At 34.0% G+C, this 25,485-nt stretch overlaps 1 protein-coding gene across 4 annotated transcripts in view; it reads right to left on the bottom strand.

Moving 5' to 3' along the window:
* LOC143244800 (PMS1 protein homolog 1-like) overlaps positions 1–25,485 on the bottom strand; it is an 83,775-nt gene that overhangs the window by 46,159 nt on the left and 12,131 nt on the right. For 3 of the 4 annotated variants that reach the window (XM_076490148.1, XM_076490146.1, XM_076490147.1), the window contains exons 3-4: positions 9,196–9,481; positions 375–509 (exon numbers count right to left, since the gene is read on the bottom strand). In XM_076490148.1, the coding sequence (XP_076346263.1) occupies positions 375–509; positions 9,196–9,481 (421 nt within the window). Of the gene's footprint in view, positions 1–374; positions 510–9,195; positions 9,482–11,889; positions 11,940–25,485 lie in introns of all 4 variants that reach the window. The other variant, XM_076490149.1, reaches the window with a different exon arrangement.

The following is a 25,485-nucleotide window of genomic DNA, read 5'->3' as shown; positions in this document are numbered from 1 at the left end:
TTCATTAATATAAATCTTAATACATTAAAATATAATAAATTACTTTAGCTATCCATTTAAGAGCAAGTTTACTTTTCATAAAAATTGACAAATAATCTTGTTCATACCACAGTGTTTAATTCATTGTTTTTGTGAGAGGAGGGGTCCTAAATAACATGATTGAGACTCTTGAAAGTTAAAATAAATACAGAATGATAAAATACCATACATACATATTGGAACTGACTGAAGCAGCTGCTACACTTCAGTCTTGAAGATTATAACCAACAAAATAAAAATATTATCAATATATAAACATAAAAGATAAAGTGTGGCACAAACATTTAAAATGAACAAAACAAGATTATGTGCTTAAATTTAAATGCAGTTCCAACCTGGTTGCATTATAGAAAAAGCCATGACAAGATCTTCAATTTTCTTAATTTCTTCTCTTTTTTGTTTTGCTGAGCCATAAAACTGTTTCCGCACAGGAAGATTCTTAAAAAGTCTGGTTGCAGCTACTGTGGTCCCTAAAGAAAGATGAAAAATTTCACATCTTATATTATATTTGAAATCAAACACCTTGCGAAAATGTATTAATTTGTGAACGTTTCTAATACACCAAAACACAAAAATATGGACAAGATATAACACCTCTGTTCATCATTTTTTGCAGAGGAAATTATTAATTTTCAAAACTACATAATTTAAGATGGCTCCAAATTCATTTTAAATATATTCTTCTATATTTCTTACTTTTTAATACACCATACAGTAGATATAGATATGAGAGATATATTGTTATAGTATTCATGAAAATTACTCTATTCATCTGTTTTCATTGCTCTCAAAATATACTTTTCTGTTTAAATTATTTCAACCTATCTTTATTCTGAAAGGTAATTAAAACACTATCAACTAAGAACACTTAACCAATTAATCTTGTTCCATACTTGTAGTTAGCTTTATCCCTGTAATTTCTACACTAAAACATCATGTGTTTCAAAGCACACAGGTAATGTTTGGAAAAATATGTACAACAATGTATAATGTATGTTATAACATACTAATTTCACCCTCAAATACTGATATTTTTAATTTGACAAAAAACTTATGTTGTGCAATCTCTAAAAAACAGCACAAAAAGTTTCACCATTAATTTTTGCACAGCTGTCAATTCAAGTGGTATGATTGGTTCATTTAGTGTTTTATGGCACAAAGCAGATAGACTACCCGCACCAAACATCTGGCAAAAAGGTAAAATTAAAGTAAATTTAGTAAAATTCATAAAAGGAAATTAAGGTAAAATAAAATAAAGTTTAAAAAAAACATAATATAAAACCAATGTTTACATCTGGTCTACAATGTTAAGAGAAAAACTAAAGTAACAGAAGTTGTAAAGGACTTTCTGTAGCATAATTGTAATTATCATAACTCGCCAGGAAGACTAACAGGTAAGTACAAAAACCACCATCAATCACCTGAAGTTGGCCTTTCCAGTCCTAGTTCTGAGTTATTTGATATTATGGCCATTTTAAAAAAGTGAAGTAATAAAAGGTTTAAAAGACATGTAGCAAAATTTTAATAGTAACTTGCCAGGATGGCTAATGAGTAGTTCAAATGGATAGTTCAAACAGCAGCATTAGTCACATGAAGTTGGTCTTTCCAGTCCTGGTTTCGAGTTAGTTAACCTTACGGCCATTTTCTAATTTCAAATCCAACTAGATGGACTGTGATTCTTAAAAGGGAACCACATTTAAAAAGGTTTAATGTATAAATTAAAAAACTTAAAAGGCATTAAAAAGATTAATGGCCTTTTAAAAACTAAAAACTTCACTAAGGCGGACAGTGCCACCATCACCAATAACACTGTTTAACGTTATGGACAAATCTTGGGACAGAGCATGTTTAAAATGGTCCTGTCATTGAGAATCATAACAATGGCAAGAAAGTAAAATGTGGCTTATTATAATCTGAGTGTCACATAGACCACACAGTGGTGCAACAGTTCCAAATAAAAGAAAATGATCAGTTAAAAAACTGTGACCAATGCATAGTCTAGTTAAAACAACTACTTCTTTCTGATCCTTACAGAAGCAAGACAGTCAAAGTCCAATATAGGGTTTTATTTGGAAAAGCTTATTTTCACATTGCTCACTCCAAGTTGACTGTCAGCTGGCATGGAGCCAAGCCTTGAATACAGGACCATAGTCTATGGAACAGGCACAGCAGTGATAGTGCAAGAGCAGACAGATTTAGCTGCGGTGTTCACGAGCTCATTCCCACAAATACAAATATGGCCCGGTATCCAGAAAAACTGGATAGAAGTAGATGTTAAAGAGAAATGGGCCAGTCAGTTTTGAATATTGACAAGAACAGGGTGTGAACCAACATGAAGCGATTCCAGGGCCAGTAGAGAACTAAGCAAGCCAATATAAATAGTGCAGTTTGAGTACTGCTTAGCTTCTATGTAATCCAGGGCAAGAGAAGTGGCACACAATTCAGCAATGAACACAAAAGCCATAGAGGAGATCCTGTGCGCAACTACCAAACCGCAACAAACCATGGCAGAGCCCACAGAATTACCTGATTTGGAACCATCCATATAAATAGGAATGGAAAGATGGTTCGAAAGATGTTCAGCAAATAGAAGATAGTAGTTCAAATCAGGAGTATCTGCTTTTCTCAGATGACATTTGGGGACTGTAATAAGCCATGGTGGGATGAGCTGACCAGTGGATAAAGCAATTTTAGCCAAGGACAGACCCAATTCATCCAATTGCACCTGGATATGAAGGCCAAAATGAGCAATGACAGACCTTCTGTTCTGAAAAAGTATGGCCCACCGAGGAAGGAAAACACAACCCCAGGACAGATACTTTTGTAATGAATGCAGTTTTGAAGCATACAGTAAAGACACGGAGGTGCAAAGAAGTTTCATGAGACTCTATGCATAAGCTCTAAACTGGGGAAATGCAGAAATCCCCAGTGCAGAGTCAAAGTCCTTGATGATGAATGGGGTCCAACATCTTTAAGGCCAAGAGTCTGGCAGAGCCAAAGACCAGTGATCCATAGTCAAGTTTCGATCAAATAAGAGCATGATATATCTTTAGCATAGAACATTGATCTGCTCCCCAACTAGTGGTAGAGAGGACACGGGGGATGTTCAGTGCTCTTGTACATCTGACCCGTAGCTGCTTGATGTGTGGTATAAAAATCAGCCTACAGTCAAAGATAAGCTCCAAGAACTTTGTTTCAGGGACCACATGCAGCACAACTTCACCGATGCGGAGTTCAGGATCAGGGTGAATACCCTGTTGCCGGCAAAAGTGCATGCAAACAGTTCTAGAGAAAGAGAAATTAAAGCCATTTGCTGTGGTCCACTTAAGTAAATGATTGTATGCAGTCTGTAGCTGCTACTTAATATACCTCATGTTCAACGAATAACGAGATGTGAAAGTCGTCAACACAGAGCCCATTTGCAACAGTAAGAGCAGCGTAAGTAAGTTCAGTGACAGCATTAATTTTTATACTGAAAAGTGTGACACTCAAAACAAAGCCCTGAGGGACTCCAAGTTGCTGCATATGGGAAAGTGTCGAACCCACACAAACTTCAAATCTCCTGTACATTAAAAAAATTTTAATAAAAATGGGCAAATGTCCATGTAACCCAAATATATGATGGTCTCACAAAATGCCATACCTCCATGTTGTATCATAAGCCTACTCAATGTAAAAAATATTGATACAATATATTGTCGTTTGAGAAAGGCTTTTCTGATTGACGTTTCAAGTCGAATCAGGTGGTCCATGGTGGAGCACTGTCGTCAGAACCCACACTGAGTGGGTGAGAGGAGGTTGTTTGATTCAAAAAACCAAACAAGACAATCATTAACCATCCTCTCTAAGGTCTTACAGAGACAGCTTGTCAAAACATTTGGACAGTAGTTTAAAGGAATCTTGGAATCCTTCCCTGGTTTAGAAAAAAGTAGGACCATAGCCTGGTGCCAGGCATCAGGAAAAACGTTTTCCTGTCAGATTCAGTTAAAAACAATCAAAAGAACAGGAAAAGAAGCAGGAGATAGATGGCACAGCATTTCATAGTGTACATCATCAAGTCCAACCAATGTACTACCAGACCGATGAAGGGTCAGTTTGAGTTCCAATAGTGTAAAGGGAAGATTATAGTCATAGAGACAATCAGCTCGAAAGGAAAGAAGTGAGCCCTCTCTTCGAGTCTTGATGGCTAAGAAGGTGGAGAAAGAAGAAGTGCTAGATACCTGGCAAAAGCTTTCACCCAGAGTACTGACGATGCACCAGGTATCAGCTACTTCTTGGCTAACAGAGAGCAAGATGGAGAAGGGGGACAGAATTATATTGTCCACTAAACTTTCAAATCTTGTCCCATAAGACTTTGGAACTGGTGGTAGAAGACATACTGGTTGTGAACTTAATCCAAGAGTCCTTCTGGCTTTGACATCTTACCCACCAAGCATGGGCCTGCTCATAAGCAATGTGGTACAAGAGTGTGGGATACCTACAAAAAGTAACCCAGGCCCATTTTTGTGCCTTCTGTGCCATGTGGCAGGCAGGATTCCACCATGGACAAGGATATCATAGAAAACGTGCCAAGGTTTTAGGAATACACTGAGTAGTTGCTTGTATAATACAGCCAGTTACTGCTGCCACACAGTCACCTATTGATGGCTTACAGACGATGGCAGGATCAAGTTCTGTGAGAGCAGTGAAAGAGGGCCAATTTGCTTGATCCAGTTTCCACTGGGGCACATGGGTCAGGAGGCATCAACCACAGCCAGTCTATCTCAAAATTATACGATAATGATCACTGCCTCATGGATTAATGTCAACCCTCCATGAAAAGTGAAAGAAAAGTGAAGGGGAGCAAATTGAGAGACCAATAGCAGTAAAGGATAGACTAGGTGCATGAAAATAAGTATTAGAACTACTATTGAAAAGAGAAAGTTCATTATCAGAGAGCACATGCTCTATGGGGCATACCCTCCCATCAATATCAGCACTTCCCCAGGGGGGATGATGTCCATTAAAGTTTCCTAGGATTAAAAAGGGAGACAGCAACTGTTCAATGAGAGCATCAAGGTCTGATTGATCATAGCTCTCTCCAGGCAACAGGTAGAGAGAACAAACAGTGATGGTATGACCCAAGGAAATATGGATAACTACAGCCTCCATGCACTCTCCCATCACACAGCCTATCATTTCTGTACAAAGAAAACTGCCAAAAGGTGACTGTATCAGCAGGTTTCAGAAATGTTTCCTGTAAGGAAAGACATACAGGATGGTAGGAAGCAATCAATGCTTTAATGTCATCCAGATTAAAAAGTAAACCTCAACAGTTCCATTGTACCAAGGTGGCCATTTTTTACTTATGTGTAGGAGAATTGGATGGAAAGCCCTTCTGTTTAAAATCATGTTTTTTTTTCTTTATTGTCTTTATTCGAGGGAGGTCTGTAGACCTCCATGGAACCGACCCTGGATCGATTGGGCAGGTCTTTGCTGTTGGAAGAGGATTTCAGCGATTGAGGATGTGAACGAATGATAGTTTTGCATCTTGGGGTGGGAGAAGAAGATGTAACAACGGAAATGCCCGTACCCAAAACAAAAGAAAGTGGACCTTGGGGTTTGCTGTAATGCATGTTATGGACAGAGATGGGTGTTGAAGTCGATTCATCATATCTTTTAACCATGGAGGTCAAAAGACTTTTCATTTTGTTTGAGAATGATTCTTTTGGAGGCACAGAGAGATCCATCTGCACTCCCACTGTAGTAGTGAAATAAAGTGCAGTAGCATACGTCCGAGATGAAATAGTGGACAGCAACTTTCAAGCCTCAGGGTGAGTAATGTTTTGAATCATTTTTAAATGCTGCACCTCTTTTTCTTCCAATAATTTCAGGCAAGAATGAAAGTAGGATGGGTGAGAGCCATTGCAATTGATGCAATGAGGATCCGTTTCACACCCACAGGTATCGTGGTAATTGCCCCTGCAACGAGCACACGTCAAGGAACCAGACACGATGTCTTCGAGTGAGGGAACTGCTGACACTGGAAACATCGCAGAAGGTTTGGAATGTATAGCTGTACCCTGCAATTAAGATAACCTGCTTTGATGGTGGCAGATGGACATTGTGATGTAAATGTCAGAGTGAAGATATTGGTTGGCATCATAAATTCATCTTTACGAGTGAAGATACACCTCACTGCAGAAACTCCTCGTATGAGATGTAACCTCAATAGGTATAACCCCAATTGCCTTTGAATGTAAAAGGAGTTCACTGTGTTGAGATGTGGATGTTTCCACCAATAAGCCACCAGAGCAAAGCTTTTTTCTGACTTTGGAGAGCCAGCAAGTCCCTCTAGTCCCTTTTGTATAAAAAAGAGAGACATCAGCCCTAAAGGTTTGTCTGAAAGAGAATGTAGTATAAGAAAACGAGGTACAGGTGTTACAGATGTTAAAGATTGCTGCTCAGAATCTTCAAAACATGGTCGTTTACATATGGACTGTTTTTTCACTATTTTATTTAAGTTTTTATTTGGAGGATCTATAATAAAAAAGGGAATATTTCAGTGTCCACTGACCCCACCCACCATGGAGCCCTACAAGGGGATGCACTACAATGCCAAAGGATACTGCAGCAACACCAGAGTTTTGTGAGCACTATACCCAAACACCAGCATCAGATACAATGTCCACAATACCTGTTGAGAACACCCAATCCTGGTACTTGGTTGACCTTAGCCCAAGTAGACCAGCCTACTGACCCTAGGGGGGTACCCCAAGGCTGCCTGTCTATAGCAATTCAAGGCCAAAGTGATGCATTAGGGTTGGATCCCTCAACCACCAGAATCCTCTCCTCCCCATTCACAAGTCATCATGTATGGAAAACATGTGGGTGGATGTTTAGATCCCAGAGCAGGTAAACTGAAAGAACAGAACCTTTTCTGGGAGGTCACCTCACCACGTACAGGAATCCACACTAGGAGGCTATGTTGAGGAAACACACCTGTGGGAGACTGTGCCACATCTGAGTCAGGTATACTCTTTGTTAAACTGGAATCATTTGGTGTTATGTTACAAGGAAAGGGCAGAATAAGTTAACCATCCCAAATCAAAAGGAAAGAGAAATGTGTGTAGAGTTACTGTGATGTATCAGACCATGAATGAGAGGTCAACCCCAGTCCAGCCTTAAGGCACTGGGAGGAAATTGGCCATTCTCTAGTAGGAGGGAGGCCCTCAACCATTCATCTCCGGTCTAGGAACCAGAAAAGAAGAGGAAGAACCTGCAAGGAGTCTTGTGGAGCATCTCATCTCAACAGTGAGCATGACAGGCTTTAAAGATCTCATGATACAGATTTTGCACAGCAGCATACCTGGACAGACACCACTTGCCACAGAGCAGGATCCATAACAATTAAACTAGACCACTGAGAAAAATATGGAGGAATAAAGTAAAAATAATAAATAATATTTAAAAAAATGTATGGAAAATGGCTACAGATGGAAGACAATACACAGCTAAACAGGAATCCACCAGCTGGGGTAATTTGTGAGGAGTGGTCCACATGCTACCCTGGATAATCTCCTTGAAAGGATGATGGAAATAAGCAACTAAGGGCACTGTGAGGTGACAGAACTGACAGGATGATACAAAAAACATCTAGCAAGATTCAAGAGCAAGTAAAGAACATACAATACAGATAACCTGACAACTCAGCTAGTAAGGGTGATAAGTGAAATATCACAGAAAATAAATAAATTCCAATGCATAAACAAATGAGAGTGAAAGCAATGGAAGAGTACTCAGGAGGACATGTAATGCTGTGAATCATGGAACAGAAACAGGAGAAAATTGATATCAGAGTGTGAATAAATATAGGATATGGAATGAAGGGAAATAGGGGTGCAGGCAAAATTTCCTTTGCAGGTAGCTGATGTTTGGAGAAGGAACAAACAGTGAATATGTTAAAAAACAAATGTGGTAAGAAATGCAGTGAGCATTGATGGGAAACAAGCCCAATCAGCGATGTCCACAAGCTAAATGTGTCACATAGTTGTACCAAATTGAGAAGTGAAAATTGGGTTCAACTGCAAATTTGCATGCAACAACCCTCCAATTGCAGCTGACTCTCTCTTTGCAGTTGGATGTCTAGTGGTGGGCAAAAATTAAAACACTAGAGGGCAGTCAATTTGAGAATAACTAACTTTGAGAGAAGATAATTGTATAGGAAATAGCTATAGGCAACATTTAAGTATAATTGTATGGAGTATATTACAAACTAGTTGCCTCAGTCTAGTTAAACAAAAACATTTAAGCTGAATCAGTAGTTTTACAGGAAAGTCACGAAATCAAGTTCCAATAAGGATGAACGAAAAAATCTAATGAGAAGTGTAGAAGACTTGAGAACAAACTACATATCTGTAGTTTTATTACAGTTTGTTCAAATACTCTTTTCCTTCCCAAACATTATTTTTTGGTTAATGTTATCTGCTAGAAAGCTACATAGTTTTAATTTTATGACAAACCATCCGGGCATCTTAGTTAGTTTTAATAAGTCCTGAACATATGCAATTAACTATATCAAAATAAAACAAATCTGAAATGTTAGATGCACAGAATTTCCATGATTATGTCCATCTATATTACGTTTTGGTTAAATACACAGATATTTTTGTTTGCTTTTTTACAGAAGTGAAACCTTTATACATCAAAAATGTATATTAACTTATCTATCAAATACAGCCAATATAAGAATTAACACTCCTACGAAAAGTGGGGCCTAATAGGCCCCAGAGCAACTTGAAAGGTTATTAATATTAGGCTAATAATTTTGTATTTAAATGAAATTGCCATTTAAATCCATTAATGAATGGATTAACGAGATTCCCACTGTCCCTATCTACTATCTAGCGAAACCCCAGCCAGGGGAACGGGCTTGGAGAAATCAGGACTAGAAACGTCTTTTCGTAGGAGTGTTAATTATTTTTCACTGCTTCATGAACATGGATAGCTGGTTCTAAAAAATAAAACTACAAATTTACATCTTGTATACTCTTGTTAACTAACAATCATTAAAATTATTGTCATTATTATCAGATATAAAATATCATTATATGCTTATAAATAGATTTTCCTTTATTTTTTAAAGACAATGCCATGGAAGTAAGAATCACTTCGTGCCTTGCCCTAATGGAGATGGTTTAGAAGATAAGATTCTTCCAGAATGGTCAAGTGTATAAACAAAACTAAGTTCATCTTCTTCAGTTTTTGTGATAATAGTTACTTCTGCCACACTACACAAAGCTCCCAAAGCTTCTCCACGGAAACCATACGTCTTCAAAGTATCTAGATCAGAGTAAGAAGAAATCTTGGAAGTAAAGTGAGGTTGACCCATGAAGTGCACATCTTCTTTGGTGACTCCAAAGCCATTATCTCGAACTTCAATTCTATCAAAACCGCTGTTTTCCTGGATTGAATACAAAGGTACCTTATATAGTCATTCTTCTCTCATAAACCAAAATTCAATGAAATTTCATCAGCTTAATTTCAAAAAAGTAATTTTAAAGTAAATACTACAGATTTATAAATTTACAATGGTAAGTGTTACACACTGTAACCTTGGTTGTTTTATACGTTTAACAGAAAGTTGAGTAGTTTATACTGAAACAAGTTTCAACACACAAACCAGCAAATCACAACTGATATAATATTAGAACTACATTTTCACTTTGCTTGATATTTTTAGTTAGTTTCACACCACCAAAAGTTTATCACTTTTAGGAAGAGTAACAGCCTTTTTTGATACAAAATATTTATATGCTCAAATTATAAAGATGTGTTGAGATTGGGGATTTAACATTTATGAGATGGGGATATCCCCTGGAAGGTAAAGGAATAGGGACCAACTTGGGGCACCAGAATCATTTAAAAAGCATAAAAAAATTATTTGTTCCTTATTACAATTATTTTTTGTCTTACATTTGCTAACTCTTGTTTTTTTTAAACGAATCAAAACTATAATGAGTACAGCCCAAAACCCACAGTCATTTTAGGAGACTTAAAGAACATGCTGTTATAATTTAAAAAGTGATACTTTTTTGTGTTTGATCGCAGTAACTATTTATGAAACTTTTATATCTGAGATAATGCTGATACACATTAGAAATATGATGGCATGCACAATGTATTAAATACTTATTCCATTATAAATGTTAACACATTTGCATTTATGTAGTGCTTCTAGTCTAAAACAATTGAACCATAAGTAAAAGAAGTTTTTATTTTAACCAAATGAATAGCAGTAATGTCATTTCCAGTATACTGACAATAATACTCCACAAATGCTAACACAATAGGCTATGTTAAACATCCCAAGTGATTTAATGTTTGATTTTAAAGGCCACACTAATGTCACAAAATGTTTAACATTACAACACATTTTAAGGAAAGACTTTCATGGCTTATAATTAATATTAATGAAGCTAACAAGTCTCAAAAGATGAGAAACTAAGCAGTATTAACAACATTTATTACATGAAAATTAAAATATTATGCAGGTACATAAAATCTCTGATGTGAGTATATTATTAAAATAGAAATAAACTTGAAAGTTTATTGTTTATAATTATTACAGGATTTATGCAGATCATCAGAAACATTCATACAGTTGGGTTGACTTTTGATATGGTTGGTAAAAGTAGCTTACACACTTACATCACAGCTTTGGACTACAATAATCACTATTATAAGTTCAAAAATACAAAGATCAAAGTTTACTTTAGCATATGGAAATACAGAAATATAGGAATATTACTTGAATCTATTAACATTCTAATACCTTAAATATAAGGAACACATTTTAGTAAGAAAGATTATGTTTAAAACAAAACCGAATTCATTTTATCATGAAACCACTTTCTCCATTTATTCATCAAATTAATAAAAAAATTCAAGTAATACTTGAAAATACACCATGTTAAATAATTAAGATATAACCTTTCACGATTTCACAGTATAATCAACATAAAATCTTTAGATGGAAATCTAATACTTTAAACATTTATACACTCAAATAAATCATTCCACTAATATTTATAACCAAAACCAAAAACGTTATCAACCCACCCCTTACAGGTATTTGAAAGATGATTAAGTCACTACAAAGCAATACTACTCATTAATCACTCAAATGTCAATGTCACAAGTTCGGCCAGTAGAGCAAATCAAACTAATAAAATGTAACATTACAAATTGAGACTTCCTCCAACTAGAAGATTTTTGCCAACTCCCTCTTTTTTCTTTATTTTTTTAAGGAATTTACAGTGTATTATATAAGTTACCACCTTGGTAACAAACAAAAATCAATAAATGTCACAAAAATTTCAATAATTTCCTTTTTACAATAATTATAACAATAATAATAATACTTTTTTTACAACTTACAAGATTGTTACATACTTGGTAACAAACACAAAACAAATAAATCAAACAAATTTCAACATTTTCTTTTTACAATAATTATAACAATAATACTATTTTTTTACAACTTACAAGATTGTTACATATTAGTAAAAAATACATAAATAAATCAAATTTCAACATTTTCCTTTTACAATAATTATAACAATAATAATACTAGTTTTTCTGCAACTTACAATTTTGTTATGTACTTAATAACAAACACAAAATAAATAAATCAAACAATTTCAGCATAACTTTTCCAATATATCAGTAATAATATATTTAATACCATTTACTACTCCACATTTAATAATAAGCTCTTAAATTCCCAATTTAAATAATTTTTAAAAAATATTTCTTTCTTATATATTCATAATTTTTACAATATAAAATTATGTGATCTTGCATTCCTACCTTTCCACAGGGACATATATTAGATTTTCCATAAAATCTTGATTGATATTCTGGAAAAACCCATGATTTGTTAAAATTTGATTTATATAAAAATCTCCTTTACATCTTTTAAAATTTACTTTAGTAAAATATTTATAGGTGAATCTACCAACAAAAGCATCATCCCATCTTTCTTGCCAGTTACTTAATAATTCTTTATTTAATTTTGTTTTAATTTGTTTTTTACTATAACCAAATTTAGCATTAATTTCCATTCTCTCTGTGGCTTCCTTAGCTTTAAGATCTACTATTTCATTATAATTGATCCCACTGTGGGCTTTGACCCAAATAAAGGTAATACTAAGTTTGTTAATAATAATATGTTCTTTAATTCTATTAACTAAATAATTATTATTTTTACTTGATTTAAGTGCCATTAATGATAACCTTGAATCAGAATATATCGCTGCTTCATAAATGTTATTAACCATAAAATCAATTGTCTTAAATATTGCAAACAATTCAACCATAAATACTGTTGTATTATCATTTAATCTAAACAGACTTTCCTTTTTAATTTCATCATTATAAACATATATATAAGCACATCCAACTTTATTATTAATTTTTGAGCCATCTGTATAAATTTATTACTAAATTGTTTTAAATCATCATAATACCAGTTAAAACTACAGTTGATCCAAGGAGCGAAATTTAGCTCCGTCAGAACTTCAATATTTTCTACTTCAGTTACTTCCTCTTCTATTTTAATATTTTGATAACACCAACTTCTAGTTTTATATCTAACAGTGGAATACCCATTAATGTGTTAAGTGTTAAACTAGCTACAGTTTTATAAGTTTTTGTCATTGGTAATATTGCTATTCTTTGAATTTGTAAGATTTTACTTTTAATTCTTTCTGTATTTTCAAACCAAATTTCATATCCATATGTTATCATTTTTTTCTATACTTAATATGTAAATATCTTTCATAACTTTTGGTTTCAAACCCCAAGTGGCTCTTCAAATCCTCTTTAATATTTGAATGACATTAACTATTTTACTTTTAACAAAATTTAGATGCAATAACCAGTTTAATTTCATGTCAATTATAATACCTAGGTATTTCAACTCTTTAGTAAATTTATTCTTCTATTACTAACAGTAATTGTAGGTACATGCGTGATATTTTTACCTTTATAAACTAAAATAAAATTTGATTTATCTATATTAAGTTCTAACTTATTTTCAAAAATCCAGTTGTTAATCTTATTTAATATATCCTCAGACAAAGACGTAAATTGGTATGAAGCTTTTGCTCTCATAATATAATGGTGTCATCAGCAAATGCTTGTATATTTGCATTGTTTGTACTCTTTAATTTTAACATCCTATCAATATATAGATTCCACAGTATAGGACCCAAACTAGATCCTTGTGGAATCCCTTTATTATATTTCTTAGTTATACTTTCTATAAAAAACTTCTCTATTTTGAATGAAATCAATAATCACTTTTTCAACTTCAACGGTATTTTGAGATTATTCAAATGTTTTATTAAAATCATGTTATCCACCAAGTTAAAAGCATTTTTAAAATCAAAGGAAATTAATAATGTAATGCACTTATTGTTTATACTTTCATAAACATAATCTTTAACTTTCTGTAATGCATGTATAGTAGATCTCCTACTCCTAAAACCATATTGTACATTGTCAATTAATTTATATTTCTCTATAAAATAAGTCAATCTATATTTCAAAATTTTATCGAATATTACCCCAAATGGGCAAAAGACATACTGGTCTATAACTGCTCAGGATCATTTTATCTTTTCCTTTTTATGGATGAGAGTCAACTTAGCCTTTTTCCAAACTAATGGAAAAATACCATTATTATAACAAAAATTTACTATTTTGATAAACCAATTTTTATTAGCAAAATATATTTCTTTTATTATAGACAATTTTAAATTATCATATCCAGGAGCTTTATTATCCTCCATCTCCCCCATGACTTTATTAATTTCATACTCTGTAATATTATCTTCATTTATATTCACATCAATATCATTATTATTCTGTAATTCATCGCAAAAAACCTATTCCAGAGACCACTTGATCATAATTCACCCATGGAAAGTGATAATTAAGAATTTAATTTATAGCTTCATTTTATTTTTGGTGATATTCCCATCTTTTATTTCATTAATTTGTAGATATTTCTTATTTTTATCCATGATAGTTTTACATGTTATACCAAAAATATTATTACAGTAATATTTATAAACCTAACAGAAACATAGTCCTCAGTTAAAAATGAATTTAGGCTGGGCTTCTAAAAACAACACTTTGTAAAGTATTTCCAACTTTAACAATTAAGTTTTAAACATCATTCTAAGAAACAGCACACAGACTATTAATTTTTATCTGTCTCTAACAGTTTCTAATACACTAATCAAATTGTTTCTAATTTCTCTAAAGTCCTTTTAAGCATCTCTTCATAGATTGGGATTTTTTAATGGATATCTTAACCTAAGTATAATGCTACCAACATACCTCAGAGGCCTTTATCAACAGATTCCAGCAGCTTATTTAACACAAAACTCAAAATAACTAGTTTTACTTTCCTGCTTGGAACATTCCTTGATTCCCTCCTCTTCACTTTTAAATTATGAACCAAATTTTAAATCTAACAATCATTAAATTAAAACATACCAACTTACACCTGACTTAAATGTTTCAAAGTATAAGTATCAATTTCATTACCACTTCAAGCTTTTCTATTTTGAAGCTTTTAAAGCAATTTTTTTAAAATTATAGAATAACCCAAAATGTTTTTGATGTTCTTTTCTGTTATAAAGCAGTTTCTTTTAGAGTATTAGAGAAAATAACACACTTTAGTCTATTTAATGATAAGAAAAATGCTTTATTTCCTCAAATTCAAGTTCTGCAGTTAACACTGATGATCCTAAGTTCACAACAGACCCTAAACAGAAATTTCATTTAATTTCTAATTTCTTTATCCTTAAGGTACACATACAATGTATCTCTATTACTATGTCAAATACACAAATTTAATTGTTTAAAAGTTAAATGGCTGACAAATGTTACCATTTTCCTACACTGAAAACATATTTCTAACAAATACTTGCCTTCTCTCACAAAACAACTTTTCTCAACTAGCACTGCCCTCTATCAGCACAAATTTTCAAAGCATACTACTAGCCTTCCACCTCCACCTTCTGCATATCTACATTTAAATGACCATGCAACAGGTCTCAACCAATAGGAGTGTGACACTACTCCTACTGTAATTGGTGCCCTCTTCACATCTGCAGTCGTTAATCACTTCAAGATTGATCAGAAGACCTACACCATGTAATATTGGAAGTGGAGAGGCTGGGTGAGAAGCATGAGAAGAGGTATCTAAGTATCTACTGGAAATACATTTTCAGCATAGAAAATTACTAACTTCCAATGTAATAACTCCTCTCACAAATTAGCTAGAACCCTACATTAAATTGGTGAAAGGCCAATAATGAAACACCTAATCTCCCTTTAGAAAAAGTCCAGATGGAGAGCAAGAAGTGTGGAACCAAAAGAGAAAACATCAAACCTCAATTGGAGGCCTCACCACATCTGATCCAGATATACTCTTCATTCTTTTATGAGAGTGTCACAAACATAAAAGGTAGAGAAACATGAAGAAATCCCAGAATAAGTATGACTGATGAATGAGACTCCTGGTTGTAGAGCAGATGGAGTGTGACAGACCAAGAACCAACATCTAGCAGATGGTAGGAAAAAGGAATGCAAACCTGGGATATATCTACAGTCAAAAACCTGGTGGCAGTGGAGATTTGTTATCCAATATGCAGTAGGAAGAAGGATACCAGCCAGCACGCATGAGGACTTATGTAGCTGGATGACCACAACTACTGAAAATCTTCATCTGGAAGATGGTAGGAAAGAAGAATATCTCAGCATATGGAGAGAAAACTGCAATACTTGATACATATATATATTTACAAAAAGGTAGAGTGCCTCAAAACCTGGCAGCATCTGGAATTGTACATCAAATGCTCAGTAGGTAGGGTGCACATCACCTACACATGGTACCAACTGTGACCAGGCCATCTCCAACCAAAAGCAGTCCCACCTAAATGTGGAAAAATACCACAGTAGAAAAAAACAATTAGTCAGATACAGAAACAGGAATACAGTATAGTAGTACAATCAAAACCTGGTAGCATTTTAAATTGTACATCATGTCTGCTGCAGGAAATGCAATATGCCAACAACACCCACAAAATTCCATTGCCCTACTCTTAACTGAGTGGTATGATTCATCAGACAGGCCTCCATGGTCCACCACCCAGTAGCTAAGAGCTGGTAAATGGTAAGGACTTCCATACTATACTAGAGGAAAGATGTAGGAAAAAAAACACTGGAAATCCTAGAGGGCTGCACCACTGGAGAGAGTGCAACAGATAAGCACAATACCATATTTTGAAAAGAAAACAATCATGTCAACAGAGTCAACTAAGCCTTATGCTACATTTATGTATTAGGCCTAATGCTTAGTCTACAAATAGACCTACTGTTATTTAAATAATTGGATTTCCACAAGAATCTAATGAGACTAGATGAAATAACACTGCACAACAATTTTTTTGAAAAGATTTGCTTCCTGAAAAGTTTTTGCTGATTGTGACAGGTACCTGTTGGGTATGCACAAATATAGTTTTGGTTTTGCTTCATCACGTAGGAACTCTGAGAAATAGACAGTTAACTGTTTACCGGCACTAACGTATTTAATTGCATTTATGTTTCTAATATGCTATTAAGTTCAACATAATTAAAAGTGTTTTGCTCCTGATTTTAGTTTGTATTCAATGTCTGGTGCATCACATTGCAGTAACCAACAGTAGTCAGCAAGCATTGATGGATTCCAGTTGCCCTCATATCGTTTTCCCATTGTAACAAAACTGAAGATTTCGATGAAATGGTACGTGATGGGCAAATTTGGATGTGATTTTCGTGATCAGCAGCCAAAAATCTATAAGGAACATCCAACAGTATTCAAGAAGCAAAGACTTTGTTGTGCAGTGTAATCAGCAACCAAGAAAAACACAAAGAACTTTTCCAATAACTTGCCAATAAAGGGGGTAGTTTCATAAGCTCAGGCACAGGAAATGAAAGTAGTGGAAAATATGGTGGAGGAACCAATGGATAAATGGGAATACACGAACCAAATCTGTATCAAGTTATAAGAAAACCTAAGCCAGATAAAAAAACAACAACAACAAAAAAAAACTGGTAAATTCTATAATGAATAGCTTTTTATCTTTTAATGAATACTTATTATCTTGCATATAAATAGTTTAAATGTGTCAATGTATGCCAATTCGTAGATGTAATCAAGCATCCATATGATTAAATTGTGTAACAGTTTTTCAGGTTATCCTGTGTGCCTTAGAAAGAAACAACGTTCAGGATTCTGTACAAAAAATGTTTAAGAAATTGGGGTTTCTCCACCTGTGGTCTGGCTTCAGCATGAAAGGCAAGAAGAACAAGCAAACATTTCAAGAAATACCACTGTACAGAATATAACTATCAGTATGCGTATCTAGATGTATTACATTTTAATCAATTATTATTTTGGTACAGTATATGGTAAAAGCTATTTGTGTAATTATTTAAAAAAAAACTTATCCATTTTACATAGCTTTAAGAAAATAAGTGCAGTCAGTAGAATGACTGAAATGAAAACAATAATATTCAGAAAGGATCAGATAGGTAAAAATTAACAAACTATTCATAAAATATCAATGACATACATAATTTGTATTAGGTGATGTTAAATAACAATTTAATACCTCATTCTTGACCTGATTACCACCTTTATAAGTTCTATTACATTTTAAATTTGTGAATTGTCCATTGTTATGGAGGTAAAATCCAATATTTGTTAAATTTAACAGTTATTGTAAATTACAATAATGAACATTTCAATGATTCATTACAGGCATGTAGACAAATTCATCCCCAAATGCTAGGATGCTAAGGTTGAGCTGCAGATGGGATAAATGTTCAAGCATGCACTGAGCAAGTATGGTGGATACCTGTTCCTGGTAAATACACTGACAAATAAAGTGGTGCATTCATATTGATTAAAACTGTTAACTAAATATAAACAATAACATACAACAATTAAAATATCCAGAATATAATATAGTTAAATTTGAAATGCTTTCAAAACAAAGTAAAATAAATACAATGGCGTCACTACTAAGCCATGTATCAACTTTGTCTAGCTTCATACTGCATGAAACAAAATATTCATTTTTTTAGAATAAACTTAGAGGCAACTTTATTTGTAATGCAGGTGTTTATAATGATTATTTTAATCAACACTGTTGTGACATATAATAATATTATAGTCCTTGGCAGAAAAATGAAAATACAAATTTCAAACCTTGGTGTGTTAAATTAAATTGGTCTTTTATATTTATAGGCATGAGCTGCTTCAAAATCTCCTAGGACACCCACAGCAACACAGTATGATTCAGATGAATAGAAAACAAGTTCAAATTATAAAGATGAAAAAATGTATAATTTATTTTTGTAATTTGTAATGTATCAAGAACTGTATAATCTGTTTTTGTAATATTGTATCAATGATATTGAATAAATATTACCTCTAATTTATGTTTGCAAACAAATATATCTACATTATTCTGAATGGAGCTGAAAGGTACTCCACATAAGTACTGAGAAAAAGCATAAATCAATGGAAGAAAGTATCAACTTGCTATAAAGGTAGTTACAATGTAGCAGAACAATAATGGGAATGAACCAAGTTGGAAATATAACATACCAAATTGATTGTATATTGGTAATTCTGTTATTTAATATCACTATGTAATGTCTCAGATGGTCTATATCTTTATGTAAATCAATTAAGTAATCATTAACAAAACACTAAGTTATTGATATGTATTTATTACATAAACATATTTGCTTGGAACATACAGATACCAGATAGATTTTCTTATTCTATATTACATTGTTCATGGTGTTTAAGTTTGAAATATTTCAAAAGATACTGAAAGAAATGTGAATGGTGTAATCCTTGCTTTTACCAGTTTAGATGTTTTATCCTGGACCTTATGTTCTTTTTTGTATTGATCTTTTTATAATCCTTCTGTACTTTACTGATGATCTTTTGTACTTTGTTGATATTGTTATTACCATCCTTCTGTACATTTCCTACAGTTTTGTTTTTTTCAATATTAATTTGTACATCTATGGCTTTATGATCTTGTCTTCAATGAAACCAAATTTTGTTTATAATCTTTGATCTTGTTCTTAAAATTCCCATGTAAGTTTATGTCTCTCTTCCAATTTTCTCTCTTCCTGCTTCATCTTGTAATTTTTTGCTGCTTCTACTTTTATCTTCTTTTATTTTTTGTCTTTTTTTCACTTAACTTTTGCAGCAAATCTTTCATTTTGCTTCAATCACTTGCTGTTATCTTGAAGAAATTTCACCTTTTTTGACAATTATATAATAATGTGTACCAAAAGAGCTGCTAAAATATTACAGTTAATAATAGTCCTAATTATGAATAAGAGCAAACTATAAAAATCTACTATAATCAATCTACCTTAGATCATTAGTTAAGTATCCTCATTTCTAGCATTTGGGGGGCACTTAACATAATAACACCTGTTAAGATTGGACCTGCTTAATGATATTACCAAGCACCAAAGCAGAACTGTCCCATGTAAAGTTTCATGTACCATACCAATCACATTTGGTCAAAGTAATTATTACTATTTAAGAAATTTAATATCATATCAAACTATTTGTTACTATAAATAATTAAAATACATACTCCATCATTTAACTTCAACATAATGAATTACAGAAACACGTAAAAATATATGTATAGTTCCACTCTTGACATCAGTATTCTAATAACTTCTACTGTCTGGTGGGTTCTTTTGGGTTATTGAGTAAAATATAACAGTGTACAATCCAGTTCACACAATAATTAAAATAGCACTATAAAAGCAGTGATGGTGTTTAAACTATCCAGAACCTCATGTTCAAATGACCTCAGGCAGTGATGTCATTGCTGTGACAATGTACTTCATGAGTATGAACTTTAAGCTATCAGAGAGAGAAGGAAATGATAGAATTAACACTGGCTCATAATATAAGTAGCAATTTATATGTTGAACTAATGTGGTTAATTTCTGGTCTTTGCTTATAGTTGAGTAAGCTCCTTTATATGTAATGGTTTTGTTTATAATCAGCCTCTGTTAAGAACTTAAAACAATTTGAATGGACCATCAAGTCAAAATCACCCAGACAAAATCCAATACATAAAATGTATACAGTACTCTTAAATTGCTGTGCTCTTTTGTTTAATAGTTTTCTTGTAGTAGAAGCAATGTAATTTTGCTTGAAACAAGGACAAGTAAATTAAAAAACTACATCTGAGGTAATTAATAAAGAAGTTAACATTTTCCTGCACTGAAAATGTAATTCCAACAGGTACTTACCTCCTTTTACCCAAAGCTATCTCAACCTTGATTTGTACCTTAAGCATTGTTAAAAACATTTTAGCTAATAGCATACCAACCTGTAACACCTCTTTATTTTTGTGGTACTTCCAAATATTTATATAGTGACACCCTCCATCAGTCATACTTTGCTATCAATACTAATAGAGGCAGCCCTCTCTACTATTCCAGGAAAATACTCACTTTCAAGAATTGGCAGTTACAAACTAAAGCATTAGCATAATAATGGGGAGGAAGAGTGAGACTGGGTGAGTAAGGTAATTATCTATCAAAAATATATATTTTTGGTGTAAGAAAATGTTAACTTCCAAAAAAGTAACACCTCCATTAGAATCCCACTTTAAAAAGGTGGAGGGGCAAGGGAAAGCACAATAATATTTAAATAAGCAGAAAACAACCACTGGAAAAGAACAGGTGTACCAGAAGTTTGGTTGGGTGTTTGTAATTTATTGGAGCATAGCAACTAGGTTATTTGCATCAAACAATTAGTAAAAAAAGTAAAAATAAAGTAAAATTATTAAACTAAGTAAAAAGGAGTCATGTTAAAGCAAAACAAAGTCCAATTTTCAAATTAAAAACTTAAATAAAATCAAAAAGGTCAATGGCCCTTAAAAATTTAGAAATACAACTGAGGTGGATAGTGTCACCATCACCAATGACACTGTCCAACATCAAGGATGAATCCATGATAAAAAATATGTCTAAAATGGTGCCATTGTTCATGGTTGTAATGATGACACAACAATAAAATGTGGGGTATTGTGATATTGAGTGTCACACAGATCACACAATGATGCATCACTTTCAGATAAAAGACAAAGATGAGTAAAAAACTGTGACAGTGCATAGCTTAGCCAGGACAACTTCCTTCACCTGATCATTATGAAAGAAAGATAGCCCAAAAGCAACAGAAGGTTTAATCTGTTAAAAACTTGTTATCATGTAGCTCACTCTAAGTCAACTGCCAACTGGTGTGGAGCTAAGCTTTGATTACAGCACCATAGTCCATGTATGGGACAGGCATGGACATTATAGCACCAGAGCAGACAAACTTAGTTGCAATGTCAAAGAGTTTATTCCTATGGATACTGACATGACCTTGTATCTGTAAAAAGTGGATAAAAATAGATAATAGAGAGAAATGAGCCAGTCGGTTTTGAATATCAACAAGAACAGGATGAGAACTAACATGAAGTGATTCCAGGGTTAATAGAGAGCTAAGCGGGTCAGTATAAATAGTACAGTTCATACATTACTGCATAGTTTATATGTGTTTGAGGGTAAGAGAAATGGTGTACAATTTGGCAGTGGACACTGTAACTGTAGAAAGGATTCCGTGTGCAACCACTGAACCATAACAAACCATGGCAGAGTCTAAGGGCTCACCTGATTTCGAAAAATCCGTATAAATGAAAATGGAATGATGGTTAAAAAGATATTCAGCAAATACAAGGCAATAATTCTAATCAGGAATATCTGCCTTCTTCAAGTGATTCAAAGAAAGGTCCCATTTTGGGATGATAATAAACCATGGTGAGATGGGCTGACCAGTGGATACAGCTATGTTATCCAAGGACAAAACAAATCCATCCAACTGCACCCGGATATGAAGGCCAAAAGGAACAGTGGCAGACTGTCTATTCTGAAAAATCATGACCCACTGAAGGAAGGAAAACACAACCCCAAATGGGTTGCTGTGGTAAAGATCAAAGTTTTGAAACATACAATAAGAGCAGTTGCAAATGGCAGAAATGTAGAGAAGGTTTATAAAAGTCAGTGTACCACTATGGACTGGAGAAAGGCAGAAGGTCCCTGTGCAGAACCAAAGTCCATGATAGTGAACAGGGTCCAACATCTTTAAGCCTGAGGTCCTGGCATAGCCATAGACCCAAAGTCCAACTTTGATCACAGAATATCAATCCACTTCCCAAGAGGTGGAAGAAAGGAGTGCCCTTGTGCACTTGGCATGTAGCTGGTTAATGTGTGGAATAAAGGTCAATGATAAGCTCCAAGGAACGACAGGAAGTACAGCATCATCAATACAAAGTTCTGGATCTGAATGAATACTCCATTGGCAGCAGAAATGTACACAAACAGTTTTAGAGAGAGAAAGTTGAAAACTATTTGCTGTGGTCCACTTCAGTAAATGATTGAGAGCAGTGTGTAGCTGCCATTCAATAAACCTTATGCTCGACAACTGACATAAGACATGGAAGTCATTGACATAGAGACCATTTGCAACTGTAGGGGGAAGTTGTTCACTGATGACATTAATCTTTATAATGAAGAGTGAGACACTCAATGCACAGCCCTGAGGGACTTGGAACCCACATGGACTTCAAATTGCTTGTTCATTAAAAAATGTTTGATAAAAATGGGCAAATGGCCATGCAACCCATATGAGTGGAGGTCTTGCAAAACACCATATCTCCACATAGTATCATAAGCTTTCTCAAAGTAACAAAATACTAAAACAAGATGTTGTCACTTGAGAAAGGCTACCCTGATTGACATTTCAAGTTAAATCAGATAGTCCATGATGGAGAGTTGTTGTCGGAACCCACACTAGATAGGCATGAGTAGGTTGTTTGATTCAGGGAAACAAACAAGATGAGCATTAACCACCCTTTCTAAGATCTTATAGAGAAAGCTCATCAAAGCAACTGAGTGACTGATATGGGAGTTGAAGAGAACCCCTAAATGAATAAGATTATGTAGGGGTCAGAAGGAACTTCTCTAAATTGATAAGAAACCCAACCCAAACAACGTCTTGAGGGAGTAATCAGGTAAGAGGGACTGACTGAGTTTCAGAGGAGACAAGCAGAAGCCAATCATGCATGTAATGTGGAGACTGAAGACCCAGTTAGTGATGATGGCAAGCAAATAAGAGAACCACTTGACAAAACATATAAGACACAGACCTCGTGGACCAACAGAAGAAAATGAAATGACCATAAAGCTAGAGGAATACTAAAATAGACATCTGTCATATCAAACATGGTCATCCAGAGTCTCATGAAAAACCCACTAAAGAGAGAGATAAGTCTCCATGATGAACCATGGTGTCTCCAGAAAGGTATTCAGCTGTGACTGACCAATGATGGGTTGCCAATTTCCCATCTTTTTTTAGGGACAACAAAGAGAAGGAAGTAAAATCCCAGAAGACTAAGCAAAACCTGTTCTAGAGTTCCTTTGTGTAGAAAGCCCCAAAATGACTCAGCAAGATGACTGGATGACACATAATTCCAAAGAGGAGGGAAATATACTGCAGAAGATGATGGGGAGGAGACCTTAATTTTAAAAAAAGACTTTCAGAAAGAACCCATAGATCATCATAAAGATATGCCAAATGATTGAGAACTGTTGCAACCTGGTCCCCACTTATTCTGGAAAATGCATCCCCTTACCTATACCACTGATTGCTGTAGGAATGGAAATAAACATGAAAAAAACAAAATGCCTAGAACAGGGTAAAGAATTGGCAGTGGAAGAAATGACTCAGAAAACTCAAACCAGTGAAGCTTGGGCAGAAAGAGCCATACAAGACATATGAGATGTCAGGGAGGAGAAAAAGGAATGTATCCTCCCTACATCAACCTTAGACTCCAAAGGCTCAAGATGACCTCCAAAAACCATTTCACATATAAACAGAGACTGAAGAAGACACCTTAAAGAAAACAGATGGAGATGCACCCACTCAAATAATTTCTCTCAGCCCACCAAATCCCAACAATACAATAAACAGGTGTTGAGAGACAATACAAATGCCAATAAATGAGTGAAAGTAGATCACAAGAGAGTGCCAAGTTCATAAGAAAATTGACAAGATGGCTGATGAAAGGCTTGACACAACAAATTTAATGAGGAAATAATGTGCAAAAGGGTGCTCAGAGCAAGATGAATCTTAGAAACCTGACATTGATTAAAGTGTATCAAAATCTCTAGATTCAAGCCCCACAGGGAGAGGAGATGATCCAGACATTGTGAATCCAAAAAGGGATTCAAGGCCCACTGATAAGCCAAAGAATAATAGCCCAACAAGCAGGTGATAGAATGGAGAATACCGATACACAATAGCAGTTGATAAGTAAAATGTCAAGTATGAACTTAAATGTCAAATGAAAGAGGAAAACACAGTAATCTGAAAAAGTTTCTTTACCTAACAATAACGTAAGAGAGGGATCAAGAGCTAAAGGTGAAACATTTAAAATTTAACATACATGATCAATAAATGTAAAAACAGAGAGGTGAGCAAACTCTCCTGACTAACAGTATTATGTGATAGACAAAAGAAAAGACTGGGACCCAAAACATATAGTCCAATTTACCTTAACCCTGAATAAATTATTCCTCAAAAGCTTGTTCAGGAGGAAAGGTAGAACAAACTGACTGCTGAGTAAAAGTGTCCAACTCCATGTGAATTAAAGCTTGAACTTTTTTTGTAGACATTATCAACCTACCTTTCTGAGGACTAATGACCTTCATATTCTTAATGTTGGTGGAACTTCATCCTCCACCACCATAAAATTTGAATTCCTATTCCAAATCAAAATTCAAAATATGGAGGAATTCTTTTACAAACAAAACCATAATTCAAAAGGAAACACTTTAAACTGGTGATGGACTGAAACACAATCACAATGGAAAAGCAAGAATATGAAGCAGAGTAAACACACATCTATGCAATGTAATACTAAATGAGAAAGTGAAGATTGTGATAGCATAGTAGAGGAAGCTACCTGAGCTAGTATTGGTGGTGCAGTATGATTAGGGAAGAGTAGTTATATGATATACACATATTCTCAAGTGGTGTGAAAATAAAGGAATATAACAGTCTGGCGTTCTGTCAGAAAAAACATTTTAGCAATGCTGAGAGGTATTGTCATTTTGAAAATATGATCCTTAAATCTAATATAATGCTCCAAATGAAATCTTTTTTTAAAAATACATCTCAACTATTCTTGCAAAGATACTCTATAAAGTAGAATATTTTCTGATGTATATCAATGTTAAAACAACTAA

This window comes from Tachypleus tridentatus, chromosome 2 (assembly GCF_004210375.1).
Source record: "Tachypleus tridentatus isolate NWPU-2018 chromosome 2, ASM421037v1, whole genome shotgun sequence".
Lineage (NCBI taxonomy): Eukaryota > Metazoa > Arthropoda > Merostomata > Xiphosura > Limulidae > Tachypleus > Tachypleus tridentatus.
Note: the sequence above shows the minus strand (reverse complement) of the source record. Positions and strands in the feature narration are given on the sequence as shown.